This window comes from Leucoraja erinacea, chromosome 4, assembly GCF_028641065.1.
Source record: "Leucoraja erinacea ecotype New England chromosome 4, Leri_hhj_1, whole genome shotgun sequence".
Lineage (NCBI taxonomy): Eukaryota > Metazoa > Chordata > Chondrichthyes > Rajiformes > Rajidae > Leucoraja > Leucoraja erinaceus.
In genome coordinates this window covers 91,526,135-91,546,966 of record NC_073380.1, presented here as the reverse complement: position 1 = coordinate 91,546,966, position 20,832 = coordinate 91,526,135, and the positions used below count along the sequence as shown (strand labels likewise).

Below are 20,832 nucleotides of genomic sequence, written 5' to 3'. Positions count from 1 at the left end.
AATCAGAATCAGAATCACACTTTATTCGCCAAGTATGTTTTGCAACATACAAGGAATTTCATTGGCCAGGTCAGTCATACAATTAAAAGTAACAGATCGCTTCAAAAATACATTTTAACATGAACATCCACCACAGTGACTCCCACAGTGACACGCTAGAATTTAGAAGATTGAGGAGGGATCTTATAGAAACTTACAAAATTCTTAAGGGGTTGGACAGGCTAGATGCAGGAAGATTGTTCCCGATTTTGGTGAAGTCCAGAACAAGGGGTCACAGTTTAATGATAAGGGGGAAATCTTTTAGGACCGAGATGAGGAAAACATTTTTCACACAGAGAATGGTGAATCTCTGGAATTCTCTGCCACAGAAGGTAGTTGAGGCCAGTTCATTGGCTATATTTAAGAGGGAGTTAGATGTGGCCCTTGTGGCTAAAGGGATCAGGGGGTATGGAGAGAAGCAGGTACGGGATACTGAGTTGGATGATCAGCCATGATCATATTGAATGGCGGTGCAGTCTCGAAGGGCCGAATGGCCTACTCCTGCACCTATTTTCTATGCCTATGTTTACACATTCCTCACTGTGATGCAAGGTGAAATAAAGTTCAAGTCCTTCACCTTAGTTCTTAATTTTGCACTCTATTGTCGGGAATGAGAAATCTAATATCAGACTGCTGTGAGGAAACAGCAGGGAAAGAACAAACTCGCAAAGACAGACTACCAAATTAGGATGGGAATCCAAATGTGGAAAAGTGCAATGGCTTTGAAAAGAGCTGGTGCAATTCTTGCAAACAACCATTTCATTAATCCTGATCATCTCAAGTGAACTGCTGTTCTTGTACTTTCTAAGCAAATAATATATGTGATAAATGTTGGTTATTGCCATTCCACACAGCATGAATTTCTTCTTTGAGCAGGTGAGGGTTATGCTCGTCGCAGTACACTGACCAGTGGCTTGCAAGTTAGTGTGTGAGACCACCTCAAAAAATATATATGTGGTGGGAGTCATCCAGAAAATTACAGGGCAATCATTAGACTTTAATGAACAAACATTGATAGAAAGTCCATTAAGGTGGACAAAGTAAATAATAAAAAAACACTCGCTGGATGCTCTTGGTAGTTAACCCACAATATTTGTGATTCGGGTTAAAAATACTAACTGGGAAACATATTTCCCAATGGAGAGGAAACCTTTCTGCACCACTCAAGGTGTTCCCAAAAAAAATATCTCAGTGGAATATGTCTGATGTCCCCTGGTCCTGTAATTTATTCCATTAAAGTTGACCACTATAAGAGGTAGGCAGCAGAGTTTAGTTTGGAAGAAACAATACTGGCCAATCTTTCCTATGAACATTCAACAATGTAATCTGGCATCAACGCCATCTATAGATTTCAGTGCAAAACCTTAATGGACTTGGTGGGGAAGGGGCATTGATGGCTAGTTCAATGATTAGATACTTCTCCGTGCTAGTTTTAGTGAAAGTAACAGCTAGTCCGATGGCATTTAACAACATGTTGAAAATTCAGCAGAGACCAGAAAGACGCAACGAATCTTTGGGTGACTCAGGAGACTACTCACGACCATACAGGCGATACCCTGGCGACATGTCGTGGGGTGAAGCCTGTATGGCCGTGAATAGTCGCCCAAAGAGTCGTACTTTGTTCCGGTCGCCACTGGATTTTCGACATGTTGAAAATCTTCGGCGACCTGCGACGACCTATGACGGGTGCCGGCAGTCGCGTAAAAGTCACGTAAGTGGGACAGGCCCATAAGTCTTTCAAAAATGTCATGAGATCTTCCAGATGATTCAGGTGGTTGAACAAAATCTCAGTCCGACAGACTTCATTTTCAAGGGACAAACCCACCTGTCTCTCAAGTACGGTGCTGGGGCAAGCTGAACTGATCTTCCAGTTCAGACTTTGACATAGACATTGAACAGGTTCTTGGCCCATCAAGTCCACTCTGACCATCAAACATTGATTTATATCTCATCAACTCCCCTTAGATTCTACCACTCAATTACACACTTGGTACAATTTATAGTGGCCAATTAACCCACCAATCTGCATGTCTTTGAAATGCAGTGGTAAATGTAGGAGCATTGAGTATAGAAGTTAGGATGTAGTGTTAAAATTGTACAAGGCATTGGTGAGGCCAATTCTGGAGTATGGTGTGCAATTTTGGTCGCCAAATTATAGGAAAGATGTCAACAAAATAGAGAGAGTACAGAGGAGATTTACTAGAATGTTGCCTGGGTTTCAGCACCTAAGTTACAGAGAAAGGTTGAACAAGTTAGGTCTTTATTCGTTGGAGCGCAGAAGCTTAAGGGGGGGCTTGATATAGGTCTTTAAAATGATGAGAGGGATAGACAGAGTTGACGTGGATAAGCTTTTTCCATTGAGAGTAAGGAAGATTCAAACAAGAGGACATGATTTGAGAATTAAGGGACAAAAATTTAGGGGTAACATGAGGGGAACTTCTTTACTCAGAGAGTGGTAGCTGTGTGGAATGAGCTTCCAGTGGAAGTGGTGGAGGCAGGTTCGATTTTATAATTTAAAAATAAATTGGATAGGTATATGGACGGGAAAGGAATGGAGGGTTATGGGCTGAGTGCAGGTAGATGGGACTAGATGAGAGTAAATGTTCGGCACGGACTAGAAGGGCTGAGATGGCCTGTATCCGTGCTGTCATTGTTTTTATGGTTATAATCTGTTGCAGTCACAGGGAAAAAGTGTAGACTCTACACATCAGCACCTGAAGTTAGGATTAAAACCAGGATAACAGAGCAGTGAGGCAGCACTCTGTTGGATGCACAACGTTAATAAGCAAGAAAAAAACAGACGAAGGAATTCAGCAGGTTAGGCGGCATCTATGGAGGGAAATGGACAATGTTTCCCAGTACACTTGCACATCAACCTGTACATTCTGAATTTTCCAGGATTTTGGGGTAGATGTCCTTTGGTTGCTAATAGCAAGTGACATGAAAGAATTCTGTGATTATCGGATTCGCTGTTCTACTGAAGGCAACAGCACTGGGTATCGGAGTGCAAATAGCACCAGTGACCATGTTTGCTGATGAGCAATGGTTGACGTTAGTTCTAATTGTAATTATCATGTGCTTACATCAAACAAGTTGCAGCTCTGATATAATGTTTCAAGTACAGAAATGTCCAAAGAATTTCCTAAGATAAATCGAGATAACGCGAATAATTTTCAGTCCCATTCCTTTTAGCTTCCAGTTCTCACAGCATCGAATCTGAAAAATATAAGATATTGGCAACAATGGGACAAATACGCAGTTTCCTGCCCAATACTGGATATGCTTTGATCTGATCTAAACGTTATTCCCTTATCACATATCTATACACTGTAAATGTATACACATTTTGTAATCATGTATTGTTTATCAGCTAACTGGTTAGCACACCACAAAAAAAGCTTTCACCGTGCCTCGGTACACTTGACAATAAACTGAAACTGAAGTTGACTGTCTTTGGGTTTTCTGATGGACATTGAAGACTTATGAAAACGTTTGATGAAATTCGACAGCTTCTGGGCACTCAAGCCCTGCCACAGAGCTCAGCCTGGGCCACTGTACTTTGTTCCCATCCACTTTCCTCTTTTAAGAAGTTCATTTAACTGAGCTTTTAACCACGACCAAATAAGTTGGTCAATGGCATATTATCGGCATTGAAAGTATGGTGTGAAATACCATTGGATGTGTTTTGCTTATGCTGAGCAAGCAATATAAATGGAAGTGTTTGACACTGCACTACTCATTCTCAAGCTTGGTCCTGTATCTCCCCTCCATTAGCATTCTTCTCCCCCCCCCCCCCCCTCTATAATCAGTTTGAAAAAGGGTCTCGACCTATCCATGTTCTCCAGAAACACTGCCTAACCTGCTGATTTACTCCAGTACTTTGTGTCATAAGGAATAGGAGTAGAATTAGGCCATTCGGCCCATCAAGTGTCCTTTTGTGTATTAACCAGCATCTGCAGTTTGTTGTTTCTACTACTCATTGTGTATCGAAACATTTATTAAGTAATATGGCATGAAAAACACTCCACACTGGTCATCAGGCACCCACTCATACTAATCCATTTTATTTTTCACACAGAGAGTGATGAATCTCTGGAACTCTCTGCCACAGAGGGTAGTTGAGGCCAGTTCATTGGCTATATTTAAGAGGGAGTTAGATGTGGCCCTTGTGGCTAAGGGGATCAGGGGGTATGGAGAGAAGGCAGGTACGGGATACTGAGTTGGATGATCTGCCATGATCATATTGAATGGCGGTGCAGGCTCGAAGGGCCGAATGGCCTACTCCTGCACCTAATTTCTATGTTTCTATGTTTCTATTCTCTACTCATTGAACTATCTATATTTCATTGGAGACCTTTGAACTATATTTAATCAGACTTTATCAGACTTCAATGTTACATCTTGCACTAAATGTTGTACTCTTTATCCTTTATCTGTGAACTGTGGACGGCTTGTTTGTATTCATCTATAATCTTTTCATTGACTGTATTGTGTGCTAACAAAAGCTTTTCACTGTACCTCAGTACATATGACAATAATAAGCTAAACTACCTAAACTAAAACTACCCATCAACTTGCTCAAGATTCTTTGATTCACACAGATACGAGGAGAATTCTTTGCAGTAATCTACCAGATTCGAACAGCTTTGGGAAATGGGAGGAAACCAGATGACCAGGGGGCGCTGTCCTGTGCATTGCTGCCCAGCCAGCAGCTGTCTGTCTTTTCATCTTTTTATTTTTATTTTAGTTAGTTAAATTGTTTTGTTTGGAGGTCTAGACTTTTTTATGTGGGGGAAGGGGGAAACTACCTTTCAGGGTCCCTACCTGGTCGGAGAGGCAGCTTTTCTCCGGGCTGCAGCTTCAACCCGTCCTCACGGCCTACCAGCGGGCCTGGAGCGGCGTTTCCTGTCGGGGACCGCCCAGAACCTCGGCTGGAGCGCTATCGCGGAGCGGGCAATGCCTTGCCCAGATCGCCGCGCTGGAGCTCCGGTGAGCTGAAGACCACCGGGTAAAACATCGCGGAGCTGCGGGACTGTGGAGCGACCAGCTGTGGGCGGCGGCACTGAACTTTACACCGGGAGCCTTGAATCTCTAGATGAGATCGCCAGTTATGGAGCTCCAACCGGCGCGGCCTTGTTGCCTTCGGAAGCCGCGGCCTCCAGTGCGGAAGCGGCCGTTCCAGGGTTGCCAGGCTGCTGAGAGGACTCTCCCGATGCCGGTGCAACATCACCCGGCGAGAACGGCCTGGAACATCGGGCCACCGTATAGGCAACTGTGGAGGCCTCAATAGGCCCGGCCATGGGTGAACTGGGGTTGGGGACTGGACATGGTGCCTTCCCTCATAATGGGAACCATTGTGGGGGGGATGTTCTTTATGTTTATAACTCTTATTAATGTTATGTCTGTATTCCTTCTTTATGTGCTGCAAAATGGCAAGAAGCATTTCACTTCACTACACCTAGGTGTATGTGAATGTGACCAATAAAATACCTTTGATTTGGTACATTTGAAAGGGAATAATGGAAAACGTCCACATAGACAGGAGCCTCGGAGGTCAGGATTGAACCTTGGTTGTTAAATCTGTTACGGCAGCATCACCAGCTGCGTCACTATGCTATTATGGCTCACATTTCAAAATAATAAAAACAGGAGCAAGTGCCTTGACAATAAGCTGGCTGTGATATATATTTGTGTAGCTAACATGCTAACTATGAATTTGTCGCATCTTGAATATATTCTCACTATTTTGCATCACCCTCCTGGTTATAAATGAACTACGCCAACAATTCCACTTCATTTACCATTAATATATTTTTTTTCTTGTATTGGAATCCAACAATTTATTAGCCCAAAAGCAAGTATAAAACCAGTGGATGTAATTGAATTAAGCTGTGCTCAACATTTAAAACTGATTTGTTGACAAATTAAAGTATTGCTTTGCTAAATTATAAGTAAATAATTTAACTTCCTGAAGGTGCTTTAAATTTGCTCTGTTCTCGCTGTGATGGAATATGTGACATGCTCTAATCTTTTTTGGTTACAGAAAGCCATTTGTATGGCTCAAACTTGGGCTGGTGTGCTTTTTTTTTAGGGCTGGAACAGTCGATCATCATATGGTATTAATTAATTTGAACAAGAGTAGCAAGAGATGTGCATATTATCAAATGGCTTGTACCAGAGTAAACAATGCAAATCATCCCTTTCACTTACGATGGCAAAGTTAAAAGCATGTTACAGTAATATATAAAGTAGGATCAATAAAGATTCTTAAAGATTGCGGAGTCAGGGGATATGGGGTACTGATTGGGGATGATCAGCCATGATCACATTGAATGGCGGTGCTGGCTCGAAGGGCCGAATGGCCTACTCCTGCACCTATTGTCTATTGTCTAATAAGCCAGTTAGCCCTCGGTGCTTCTTGTCTTTCATTATGATCATGGCTGATCATTCAAACTCAGAAACACTTTACAGATTTCTCCCCACATCATTTCATCCTTCCAGCCCCAAAAATAAAATGTAACACCTTGATTTGCCTTCAATTGCATTCCGTGGTAGAGAATTTCACAGATTCACAACCTTCTGGGACAAGGTGATTGTGAGAACTTGAATCACCTCAGTATAGAAGGCTACGGGCCAAATGCTGCAAGATGGGATTAATAATGGATGTGTTCATTGGTTGGGGTGAAAATATTGGGACGACGGACTGGTTCGATGCTGTAAGATTCTCATCTTGGTCCTAAAATTCTAAATGCATTCCTTAGGTTTAGGTAAGAATACAGTAGAAGCAGGAGAATGCCATTTGGCCCTCCAATCTGTTCAGTTCCTGACAGATACTCGCACTTAGTCAAATGCTCCCACATTATTAATAACACAGTGATTAATAATATTAATATCATTAATAACATAACTGAAATTTATAAGGATACTGTTGGATGATTAGCCATGATCATATTGAACGGTGCAGGCTCGAAGGGCCGAATGGCCTACACCTGCACCTATTTTCTATGTTTCTATGATATGGGGAGAAGGCAGGCATGGGTTATTGATTGGGGACGATCAGCCATGATCACTATGAATGGCGGTGCTGGCTCAAAGGGCCGAATGGCCTCCTCCTGCACCTATTTTCTATGTTTCTATGTTTCAATGCAGGGGTGGAGATTGAATGAAGCGGTAGGTCTTGAGATGCTGGAAGGAAGTGAGGCTTGGAGAAGAAATTCCACAATTTAGAGCCTTAGGGATGCACAGGAGGACAGAATTAAAAGAAGGCTACAATTCTAGAAAAGGAAGTCACAATTCATTGTTCTTTAAGAAAAACATCCAACTCTTCATATGGAATTGTCATCTGGCCGGAATGGAGAATTTAACACACTTAATGCAGGGAAATTGAAATTGAACGAACAGAGACTGCTTTGAAAGAAATAAATCCCTGCTTGCTCATCTCTTTTTTTCAATCGGTAAAACGGAACAGTAGATTCCTCGATAGACAGTGGGCCTGGCTTTGCATGTGTGGAATGATGGCAAACCTCAACAACACAGCACAGCTTGAACTGTCCTGATCAGATCCAGCTCTGTGTTACACCTGCCTTGTGATACCGGCAAGCACCATTAACATGCAAATCAACACATTCGGGCTGCATTTTCCTTCACACGAGTTGCAGACTCTGGTGAAAAAAAAGGGGGAAAGCAAAGTTGGCTGCAAAGCGGAGGTTGAGAAGCAGATGCCATTGCTTTGCTAGCGTTCAGAAGATGGCACTGCCAGGCTCCCATATTCACGACTCCTTCACAGCCTCCTCTCAACTTTGCAGTCTGACCTTTATTCCAACAAGAACATGTGAGGAGATAACAAGGCACAAATGTCGTTTAGAGTTTATCAGCAGCTGATGGAAGATACTGCAGGATGCTGATCATGTTTTGAAATTAATATGACAGGAAATCTGAGCCACTGAATAGTACAGTGTACAAAATCAAACAGTGAACATTTAGCAAGCAGTACGTGTGGCAATTCAATAATAGTGCACTCAATCAGTTGTTTGCATTCTCCATACCAGACACCCAATTCTATTCGGAGCTCTGCCACAGAAAGAGATTAACATTCAGGCAGAGGAAACGATTCAAGGAAGTACTACCTGATGAATGCATCTTCCCTGGTAGTCCTGACCCTTGACTTCTCACTGTGGAAAAGTATTCAGGATGGTGTTGTTAGCCTTCCGTCCACGCGTTAGGTGCTGAACGAGGCATTTGCAGAAGTGGAAAAAGACGCATACCACCTGGTAAACTACCACCCACCCCATTCTGTACCCTGTGATCAATCCTGGGAAGAGTTGCCGCATTGACCTTAGACATCACAAAGCCTGGAGTGGAAGCAAGTCATCCTCAATCATAAGGGATGCCTGCGAAGGAGAAGAAATTATGTTCTGGACTCATAATATGAACTAGGAGGAACAATTCTCAAAGGGTATCAGAAATGGATGACCAATGTACAAACCTGCAGCTTGTTGAAAGTAGCAGATTCAGCTGAGAAAGTGGATACAAAAGTCACCTAGGATTTTGGCTTTTCTAAATGGGAGCATAAAGTACCAGAGCAAGGAAGTCATGAATTTTCTAAAACAACACAATACACAATCAACACAATACCATTTATTTGTCATTTGAACCTCACATGAGGTTCAAACGAAATTTAGTTTCTCCAGTCATAGAAGAAAAGAACCAAGACACACACCAACACAATTTACACAAACATCCATCACAGTTAATTTCCTCCTCACTGTGATGGAAGGCAAAGTCTTGTCTCTCCCCTGCTCTCCATTCTTCTCCCGATGTCAGAGTCAAAGCCCCCGGCGGGCACTAGCAAGTCCGCGGCCATTTAAAGCCGCGCCGGGCGATGTCAGGCCACTTTCAACCCCGCAATTCGGGCAGGAGAAGTCGCCGTTGCCGGTGCCCCGTAAAAGCGGTCTCCCACCGGGGAACCGCGAGCTCCCGGTGTCACCATCCACCGGAGTCGGGTCGCAGCCGGTGGATGGTGACACCGGGAGCTTGCGGTTCCCCGGTGGGAGACCGCTTTAAACCACTAAAACAATGGCTCTGTCACAACTGGAATATTATGTTACACTTTAGAAAGCACGTGTCTTAAGGGATGTGACACTTTTGAAAAAGTGCAGTAAAGATGTACTAAGCCATATCCAGCAAGAGGATCTTTAGAGACAGAGATTCATATGCATAGAGTTGTAGGAAACAGAAAAGAGCCCTTTGGCCCATCATGTCCATGGCAGCCGATGTTTCTGCCCATCCACACAAATCTAATTTGCCTGCACTAGAACCGTATACCCCGTATATCGGGAACATGTTGGGACTTCCCCAACATGTTCCCGATGTTGGGGAAGTCCAGGACAAGGGGTCACAGTTTAAGAATAAAGGGGAAATCATTTAGGACCGAGATGAGAAAAACATTTTTCACACAGAGAGTGGTGAATCTCTGGAATTCTCTGCCACAGAAGGTAGTTGAGGCCAGTTCATTGGCTATATTTAAGAGGGAGATAGATGTGGCCCTTGTGGCTAAAGGGATCAGGAGGTATGGAGAGAAGGCAGGTACAGGATACTGAGCTGGATGATCAGCCATGATCATATTGAATGGCAGTGCAGGCTCGAAGGGCCGAATGGCCTACTCCTGCTATTTTCTATCTTTCTATACTTCTATCCCTTGCTCATTTAATCCAATGCTCTACTGCCTAAATACCTCTTAAATGTAGTGATTGTTTCTGAATCTCCCACCTCCTCTGGCAGCTCTTCCAGAGAACTACCGCTATGTAAGAAAAACCTTCCCTTCAGATCCCCTTTGAGACTTCTTTTTAAATATGTCTTTTAGTTTTTTGGTACTCCTACCACTGGAAAAAAGATTTTGAGCGTCTATCCTATCTTTGCCTCTCATGATCTTCTATATTCTAATAGTCACCCCTCATCTAAATAACTCTCCTAGTATAGATGTCTGATCAAATTCAATAATTTGAAGCCCTTTGTTGTCTCCGCTTATCATTCCTCAGCCTCAGTTACTATCTCCACCTTTCCCTACCCTACTGGGCTCAATTTGCCTCAATATCCAATGCTCTGCGGCCGATGTTCTTAATAGCACCAAGTCCACATCAATCCCCTCCCTGTCCTTTCAAACTAATAGCCCTGTCCCACGGTACGAGTTCATTCCAAGAACTCTCCCGAGTTTAAGAATAAATCAAACTCGTGATACGCACGGAGAATGAACGTAGCAGGTACGTCGGAGCTCGGGGACGTTTCTTAGCGCTAACGGCAGATACTCGGGAAGACTCGCTAACGGCAGGTAAGCACGGGAAGACTCGTGAAGATTTTTCAACATGATGAAAAATGTCTACGAGAGCCCCGAGTACCGACGAGTGGCCATTACCGTAAATCTCCGAGTTCGAATCCGGGCAAACTCGGGAGTACTCTTGGAATGAACTCGTACCGTGGGACAGGGGTTTAAGTGTTCCCAGTTAAGCCTATGTTATAATTCTCATCCTTATTTTCAAATCCCCTACAAGATTTGTTCCTCTCTATCTCTGTAATCTGTAATGTTATTCCCTTTATCATGCATCTGTACATTGTGGGCAGCTCGATTATAACCGAGTATAGTCTTTCCACTAACTGGCTAGCAGGCAACAAAATGTTTTTCACTGTACACGTGACAATAACTAAACTAAACTCATAACTAGAGCCAGGATGTTTAGGTGCTAAAAAACTCCGAAATAGGCAGGCAAAACGGCCCTAATAAAATGACAAAAAAGGCACGAACAAGGCATTTATTGACAAAAAAAGACATAAAAAGGCATGTATTTCCACCATCAAAATATGGTTTAAAATGATAATATAATGGCATTTTATATTAAATTATCAAAGTTGCCTGGTTGCACATAATTACTAGCATTTTTATCAAATTATCTAGTGTTAAACTATGCCGTCTGTCAGAAAGAATATGCTTCAGTTGTGAGAAACTTCTTTCGACCTCAGCTGAGGTCACTGGTGCATACCAGAAACAAGCTACCGACTCTATATTCATGTCGATATCTTGTGCATTACAACTGCCTTTGAGAACTTTAGTTATGTTTTATATTTCTTCAAGATCTTTGTTAGCTAAATTCACTCTCGCACATTTTCCTTGAATGTCTTTACCTACTTCGCCAAGAATTTCATGGATATCGTCAGTTACTTTGTTGAAAACCTGCAAGTTATTCGTTAATGTCTCGCCCCGTTTCTCATGGGAAGTGATAGCTTTTGGGAAGTTTTCAAAATTGGAAGCAATAAACACAAGATCGCGGTGGAGGGACTTTTTCCTGCATGATTTCACTGACGATCCTGATTGCAGCAGATTCTTCTTCTTCAAAACAGTTGACGATTTATTTTATCTTTTCAAAATTTGCTGCATGGCAGAGTACAGCAGAGAGCCATATACCTCACCTAGTCAAAACAGGATGAGGAGGTAGCGGAATCTCGGGTGCCATTTCCTTGACGGTGCTTTGAGGATCTGATGGTGCTTTGAGGAAGATTTTCCTGGCATTGGAAACTAGGCGATCGACATTTGGAAACGAGCTACTGATGTGCTTTGCAATTCTACGAAGTCCTTGAGCTAAGCATGTCAAATGCAACATTTTGGGGAAAAAAACTTTAAGAGCACGAGCAGTTTTTTTCATGTATGGTGCTGCATCAGTCACAAACAGAAGAACATTCTCGTGTTATATACCTTTTGGCTAAAGTACAGCAAGTGAAAATATAAACAACTGAGCAATAGTTGAGCTGTTTGACTTCTCCAATACTTCCGATGTCAACAAATACTCCTTTGATGGTTGACCTGCCTCCAGTTTACCAATGACCACATTAGCAACATATCTCCCCACAGCATCGGTTGTCTCGTCTACTAAGATTCATATTTTGTTGCATGCAACTTCATCTCTAATTTTCTGCACAACAATGTTAAAGTTGCTGTCAACATAATTTTTCCGTAATTACTCACTTCGTATATGTTCCTCTGTGTATTTCTCTAAACAAACACTGAGAGATTTGTTTGCCAATTTTCACAGTGGATTTCCAGCATCAATGAATGCCTTTCACACATCAATCAAACTCAGATTTGCGTCTGGAGCCAGCAGTAAATGGAGTGAGGAGGCAAGCTTGGGTATTTGACTTGGGTAATCTACACTCCAGCGGTATCAACATTTACTTCTCTATTTATAGATCTCCACTTCCTTTCTTTTTCCCGCCCCACCATCCTGACGAAGGGTATCAACCCGCAACGTTGCCTATTCCTTCTCTAAATAGATGCTGCCTCACCCGCTGAGTTTCTCCAGCATTTTTTGTCTACCTTCGATTTTTCCAGCATTTGCAGTTCTTTCTTAAATAGATCTTGGAGAAGGCTGAACCAGCGGGCAGAAGGCTGAACGAATGAACTATCGACGGTGGCACCCCCGGTTTTGCCCCAGTGGTGGAAACTTTCTTGTAAGTTATACTATGTTAACACGTTAATAATGAAATATATATTAACGTGTTAACATAGAAAACGTCATTGTAATCACGGCACAATTAGAGAAAATAGCACAACTTTTAAGCAAAACGGCAAAAAAAGGCTGATTTAGGCACTTGATCATGAAAAAGGCATTATCTTGGTGAAATCATCAAAAATGGCATGAAAAGGCACATGGCATTTATGGCAAAATCTTGTCTCTACTCATAACCTTCAATTTTAGTCCTTTAATAATCCACAAATTTAATGGCTTAACCACATGCGATTTCTTCTCCATTCTTTGGAATTCTCTCCCTTAGCCTACTTTCTCCACCTACAGCCCAGTGCAGCACCTCAATACTTGTCTTTGTTTTCTCATGCAGACATTCCTCAAAACGTACTTCATCAATCAAATCATTTATCTATAAGCAACGATCTTGTCTCTTCACCATTCTAAAATGTTGTTGACATTTCTATAAATTCAAGCATTTCTACATTGTCAAATGTCTTTATCTCACAGCTTTTTCAAAATGCCTTTGAGCTTTAATAATTGGTTATTTTTTATTTTCAAAGTTCATTTACAGACACACAAAATGCCTTTAATCACTGTTTTTACCTTAAATGTCTATAATCACAGTTTGTTCATTGCTAATTTTTGTTAACTTTAGAGATACAGCATGGAAACAGATCCTTCGGCCCACCGAGTCCTTGCCGACCAGTGAGCACCTTGTGCACTGACACCATCCTACATACTAGGGACGATTTACAATTTATTACCAAAGCCAATTAACCTATAAACCTGTATGTCTTTGGAAAGCGTAACACCTGTAGAAAACCCATGTGGTCACAGGGACAATGTACAAACTCCTGTACAGACAATGTACAAACTCCTGTACAGACAACATCCGTAGTGAGGAGCAAACCCGGGTCTCTGGTATGGTGAGGCAGCAACTCTGCCACTGCGCTACTGTGAGCCCCCGTACTGAATGCATGAATGAACTAATGCATTTATTGGCCAGGCATTCACATACAAGGAATTTGACTTGGTGTTCCGCCCGCAAGTGGCAACATAATATACAGCGAGGGTTAGGAATGATACATAAAACATTAATAATAAAACTAATAATAAATTGATGTTCAGATTGAAGTTCCTGGCCCCCTGCCCCTCCATCTCAATCTGTTAGGACAACTAGAATCTTTCTGTCACCCAACAAATCTTGGCTCAAACTTCACAGAATGAGGACACAGTCCAGCACAACGGCATGCTGTTGGATATTTTCAACAATAATTTTTATACTTGGCAACCAAAGTGTATTTCTCAGATCCACCATTTCTATGATTAACACTCGACTAACTAACAATATCCGACATACCAGGAGCAATTTACAATTTATGACCGAAGCCAATTAACCTACAAACCTGTATGGAGTTTGGAACATTGGAACATGGGAGGGAACCGGAGCACCCGGATTAAACCCATGAGGTCACAGGCAGATCAGTGGCGATAGTGATGGGTGGTGGAATGAGATATGCTCTGGGTTTACTTGAAATCTTAAAAATGAATAATTCAATGTTCATGTCAAACATTGTACATGTCGACCAACATGCTCATATGGGCATAATACAGGCAGGTGGGACTAGTATAGATGGTGCATGTTGGTCGGTATGTACAAGTTGGGCCGTTACCATGCTGTGTGACACTATGCTGTTGTGTTGTAGACTACCCAAGTGGAATATAAGGTGTTATTCCTCCAGTTTGTCTGTGTCCTCGCTCTGGCAGTGGAGGAGTCTGAGAATACACATGTTGGTATGAAAATGGGAAGGGAAATTAAAATGGCAAGCAAGGGCTATTGTCCTTTCACTTCTCTAGTGAAGAAGCTCTGACTGAGGTGATTTATTTTATAGTCCACACTTTGGTCGGCATAGCCATTGACATATAGTGTTGGTCTTCCATTTTCCATTGATACAACCCATGTGCCCATTGATCTGTTGATATTATGAAGCACATCAAGAACACATCAGTGGTTCAGAGGAACGTCAAAACCCATGGCTGGAATATTTGGTTCTTCAGTATTTTTTGGACAACCGCGTTGTTCTATTCTGTTCTTTTCTAGACTTTGGTGAGATTCCAGATCATTCCCAGAATGGGGATGGAGACTAGATTATTTCTAATTAAAGAGCTTGATTATCTTAAAGGCTTTAAAGATCAGTCATCTTATACTGTCTTTAAAAGCAAGAACACATTACAGCAGATCAAGCATTAAATGCCTTTGCTTTCAGATCATTCCTGTATAGATCACTTCTAATGGCCTGTTGGTATCCCAAGCCAGTTAGCACCAAGGCCTAAGGGACCCTGCCATAATTATCCTTCAGAATAACCGCTGTGCTTTTTTTGCTACGTTTGAGAGCATGTTCCCTGGCTTGCAGCAGGAGAATCGAGGCTTGGAGTTTCATCATTTAGTTAATGAAAGAGAAAAGGGTGAGATAATTTTTTTCATACTTCACGCTCCAAGTCAGCTATAATTCATGCCATTGAAATTTTAATCAAAAAATATTTGGTTACAAGTTAGTCTGCTCCCTTGTGTGACCTCTCACAATCCAAAAGGAAAGAATCTCACACGTTTCATTGCCTTAGATTCATGCTAAAACAAAAATAATTTTGAAGGAAATGAATAATAAGAGCAGAGAGGTAATGGAAATGATTCCATGCTGCTTGACATTGCAGTGTTTAGCAACAATGCAGAAAATGAAGCTCATACTTTTACAGAGCCCTGTATACATTTCAGTCTTTTGGGGACTTTAACGTTAGGAAAAAGGCTTTCCTGGATTGAAACATATTTCCTTCAAAACTGTTATATTTTACAATTTCAATACGTCAAATAATGTTTATTAACATGTACAAAAGCATGCAAATTCTGGCAACTGCAAAGGAACAAATGTCAAATTTTCTGTCTGGTTTAATTGAATATTCTGATGCATAATTCGCAGTGGTAGATTTATATGCCAATTTTCATAATACCATGTTGCAGTTATATACGATATTGGTGAAGCTACATTTAAGAGTTTTTAAGAAAGAACTGCAGATGCTGGAAAATTGAAGGTACACAAAAAGGCTGGAGAAACTCAGCGGGTGCAGCAGCATCTATGGAGCGAAGGAAATAGGCAATGTTTTGGGCCGAAACCCTTCTTCAGACTGATGGGGGGTGGGGGGGGGGGGGAGAAGAAAGGAAAAAGGAGGAGGAGCCCAAAGGCTGGGGGATGGGAGGAGACAGCAGGAGGGCTGAGGAAGAGGAGGAGACAGCAAGGACTAACATAATTGGGAGAATTTAATATTCTTGCCCCCAGGATGCAGACTCCCCAAGCGGAATATGAGGTGCTGTTCCTCCAATTTCCGGTGTTGCTCGCTCTGGCCATGGAGGAGGCCCATGAATCCTCCTTTTTCCTTTCTTCTCCCTGCCCAATCTGGGAAAGGACCCATAAAGCTATGAAGTCTGAAGAAGGGTTTTGGCCCGAAATGTTGCCTATTTCCTTCGCTCCATAGATGCTGCTGCACCTGCTGAGTTTCTCCAGCTTTTTTGTGTACCTACATTTAAGAGTATTGTGTTCAGTTCTGGTCACCATGTTATAGGAAAGATGACAAACTGGAAAGGGTGCAGAGACGATTAGAGGGCCTGTCCCACTTTCACAACCTAATTTGCGACCTTTTTTACTCGTGGACATTTTTCATCAGTACGCGACTTACTTGATGCCACAAGTACCTACGACTAGCATCACAACCTTCTACGATCTACCCACGACCTCCTACGACCTCGTGACGACCATGTTGCGAGTATAAGTCAAGGGCAAACTCGGCAGAGGTCATAAATTAGGTTGTGAAAGTGGGACAGGCCCTTTACAAGGATGATGCCATGACTCGAGGGCCTGAGATAGGGAGAGGTTGAGCAGGCTAGGACTTTATTCCTTCGAGTCGAGAACGAAGAGGCTGGTTACCTTATTGAGCTCTACAAAATCATGTGACGAATAGATCGAATAAATGCACAGTCAGATTCAGATTCAATTTTAATTGTCATTGTCAGTGTACAGTACAGAGACAACGAAATGCATTAGATAGGTACAGTCTTTTGCCGAGTGTTGGGGAATCAAGAACCAGAGGACATAGGTTTAAGGTGAAGGGGGGAAGATTTAATAGGAACCTGAGGGGTAACTTTTTACACAAAGGGTGGTGGGTATATAGAATGAGCTGCTAGAGGAGATAGTTGAGGCAGGTATTATTGCAATGTTTAATAAATATTTAGATAGGTACATGGATAGAATAAGTTTAGGGGGATTTTGTTTATACACAGACAGGAAGGACTAGTGTAGATGAGGCATCTTGGTCGGTCTGGGCCAAAGGACCCGTTGCCACGCTGTATAACTCTATGACTCTCAGTAAGAATGTCAGATTTTAGATTGTAGTGATTGTCATTAATTGGAAATGGACTGTTTGTCATCAGAATGGGAAGTGGCATTAGTACTATGGTTTTATGAACCCACCAACAGAATACAGTGAGGGTTGTGTGGACCACCATATCCCCTTAAATGTAGAAGGTGGAGAATGGAACATGTATTTTCCCAGGTTCAATCCTGACCTCGGGTACTGTCTGTGTGGAGTTTGCACATACACCCTGTGACTGTGTAGGTTTCCTCCGGGTGCTCCGGTTTCCTCCCACGTTCCAAATATGTGTGCATTTGTAAGTTAATTGGCATCTGTAAATTGCACCAAGAGTGTATGGTGTGGACGGTAAAATGGGACAACATAGAACTAGTCTAAATGGGTGATTGGTGGTCAGCATGCGCTCGGTAGGCCAAAGATTCTATTTCCATGTCATATCTCTAAACTAAACTAAACTAATCCATAAGGGCACATGGGTAGAGTTGCTGACTTACAGCCCTTGCAGCTCCAGAGACCCAGGTTTGATCCCGACTACTGGTGCTGTCTGTACGGAGTTTGTACGTTCTCCCCGTGACCGCATGGGTTTTCTCCGAGGTCTCCGATTTCCTTCCATACTCCAAAGATGTAGAGGTTTGTAGGTTAAATTGGCTTAGTATAAAAAATATTTAATTGTCCCTAGTGTGTGTAGGATAGTGTTAATGTGCGGGGATCGTTGGTCGGTGCGGACTTGGTGGGCCGAAGGGCCTGTTTCCCGCACTCCATCGAAGTTTGATATGTGGTGAGTAAAATGGGAATGTGTGCTTTAGTACACATTCCCATTTACTCCTTTGATGTGAATGCCTGGGACATAAGACAAAAGAACAAAATAAATAGGCCAAGGAGTAAGCTATTCAGCATCTTTTCCTTGTTCTGTCATTCGATAAAATCATGGCTGATTTTTGAATCTCCGCTCTTCTGTTCTGCACTGCCCGACATAGAACAAAGAAACAAATCAGATATATGAATATCTAAAAATGTATTAGGATCATACAACATGGAAAAAGACCTTTTGGCCCATCATCCCTTTGCCAACCAGTGGGGATCCATCTGCATCACCCCATCTGGTAACACTTCTTTTTCCTCCTGTCCGGCCATCTTCTATATCACGTCTTTCCGGTCAGTCAGTGACGGTTGACGGTCGGTGGTTGCAGAATTGGCTACTTCAGTCAGTCACTGCGGCGCAGTTTCTGTCGTCAGCATTGCCCGGTATACGTCACGTGGCGGCTTCTGCTTGCATCCCTGGTAGCACTTGGCCAGTAGCCTTCAACTCTATTGACTTCTGTCTTGAATATACTCAGCAAACAAACTTCCACCACTCTCCTGAATTAGCCAATTCCAAAGTTTTACCATCTTCTGGGTGAAGATATTTTCACCTCCATCCTCAATGGCCGATCTCATATTCAGAGAGTGGTCCCTTGTTTCTAGACATTGCTCCCAAGGAAACATCAACTTCACACTCACCTTGTCAGGGCGCTTCAGGATTTTGAACAATTCAATGCAATTTACCAAAAATAGGCTTAGCTTGTTTAAACTCTCCTCACTGCACTCCCTCTATCACAAAAAATGTGGTAAATGTTACACTGCAGTTCCTTCTTAAACATTTATTTTATAATCATAATAATAATGGATGGGATTTATATAGCGCCTTTCTAGATACTCAAGGCGCTTTACATCGCATTATTCATTCACTCCTCACTCACACTCGGTGGTGGTGAGCTACTTCTGTAGCCACAGCTGCCCTGGGGCAGACTGACGGAAGCGTGGCTGCTAATCTGCGCCTACGGCCCCTCCGACCACCCACCAATCACTCACACGCATTCACACGCAGGCAAAGGTGGGTGAAGTGTCTTGCCCAAGGACACAACGACAGTATGCACTCCAAGCGGGATTCGAACCGGCTACCTTCCGGTCACCAGCCGAACACTTAGCCCATTGCGTAATCACATCCAATTTCTCCATCCTCATGTCAGGATGCATGCAAAATTCCAAACGACAATAGATAATAGACAACAGGCGCAGGAGTAGGTCATTCGGCCCTTCAAGCTAGCACTGCCATTCAATGTGATCATGGCTGATCATCCACAATCCGTACCGCGTTCCTGCCTTCTCCCCATATCCCTTAACTCCGCTATCTTTAAGAGCTCTATCTAACTCTCTCTAGAAAGCATCCAGAGAACCGGCCTCTACCGCCGTCTGAGGTAGAGAATTCCACACTCACAACGCACTGTGTGAAAAAGTATTTTCTCATCTCCGTTCTAAATCGCTTACCCCTTATTCTTAAACTGTGGCCCCTGGTTCTGGACTCCCCTAACATCGGGAACATGTTTCCTGCCTCTTGCATGTCCAAACCCTTAATAATCTTATATGTTTCAATCAGATTCCCTCCCATCCTTCTAAATTCCAGAGTATACAAGCCTAGCCGCTCCATTCTATCAACATATGACAGTCCCGCCATCCCGGGAACTAACCTTGTGAACCTACGCTGACTACCTCAATAGCAAGAATGTCCTTCTTCAAATTTGGAGACCAAAACTGCACACAATACTCTAGATGTGATCTCACTGGGGCCATGCACAACTGCAGAAGGGTCTCTTTGACCCTATACTCAACTTCTCTTGTTATGAAGGTCAACACGCCATTCGCTTTCTTCACTGCCTGCTTACATGGGGACAAGGTAATTGCAAGTATGATGTGTCTCTGGATGTGGTACCAGGCACCAGGGTTAGGGGGGGTCTCAGAACAAAGTGCATTATGCTGACCACAGATTAGAAGACATTTCTTCACTTTGAGTTTAATAAGTCCTTGGAATTCTCCAACTAGAGGGCTGTGGAAATAAAGCAAATTTTGGGGAATAAAGGAATATGGGATTCATACATGAAGTAGGTCTGAGGTAAAAAATCAGTCACGTGCTATTGAAACCAAGGACAGTCACAAGGGTCTGAATGGCCTACTGCTCTTCTATTCTTATCCTCTAATGTTCTTATGTTAGCACTAGGCTCGCAGAGTATAAAACTATCCTCCACCATTTGCAAGTTGCCCACAGTCAATGGCAATGCTATGGGCTTTTATGGATGAGATAATCTTTAGAATCTAATTACACCTCCTTGCTCTGCTTTCATTTACGCATTTGCCTTGGCTAATAACATAATTTTACAAGGAATCAAATAAAATTAGAGAGTCAATGACATTACTCGCGGCACGGCAGTAAAATGGAAGCCAGCAGTTTGAATTGCCATAGGCTTTTCTTACCCTCAAAGATGCCACAAACTGGGTAGTGGTGACATTTATGAAACCTAAGGTTGTTTAAAAAAAAAAACATACAACCAAAGTAAAATATTCCATGACTCGAAGAGCTAAAAATATTTGTGACAAAATGTATATTTAAGTTAATCTGTCATTTCAACATATTTGCATTTGTTATTTAAGAGCCCAAGAAATAAAAGCCAGAGTAGGACATATGGCCCCTCGAGGGTGCAATAGCATTCTTTAAGGTCATTGCTGATCTAATTGCTGGACTTTCTTGATTGCTCCACACACTCCATGACTCTGCCTTAGCTCAAGTATCTACCTTGGCCATGAATATTTTCAATGTCTCAACTTGTGCTGCTCTCTGGTTAGAGAATGCCACAAATTCATGAAAAAAAAGATGTCCTCGTCTCCACTTTCCCTTCCCTTGAACAAATCCACCCAGAGCTAGAGCTTCCCCATGAGTGGAAGCATCACTGGCTCCAAGTCATTACAATCTACCATACTTGCCACTGTTTACAAACTCCTTTGAGGACATTTGCACTTTCTTCCCCTGGCCATGTGGATTTCCTGTGGG

General features: G+C 42.5%; 1 protein-coding gene across 9 annotated transcripts in view; it reads right to left on the bottom strand.

Annotated features, from left to right (window-relative positions):
- Positions 1-2: 2 nt before the first annotated feature.
- The window catches only part of ofcc1 (orofacial cleft 1 candidate 1), a 342,172-nt gene continuing 321,342 nt past the window's right edge, over positions 3-20,832 (bottom strand). For all 9 annotated transcript variants that reach the window (XM_055634782.1, XM_055634784.1, XM_055634781.1 and 6 more), the window contains one exon: positions 3-3,255. In XM_055634782.1, coding sequence (XP_055490757.1) covers positions 3,228-3,255 — 28 coding nt within the window. In that variant the 3' untranslated portion in view covers positions 3-3,227. The remainder of the gene's footprint in view (positions 3,256-20,832) is intronic.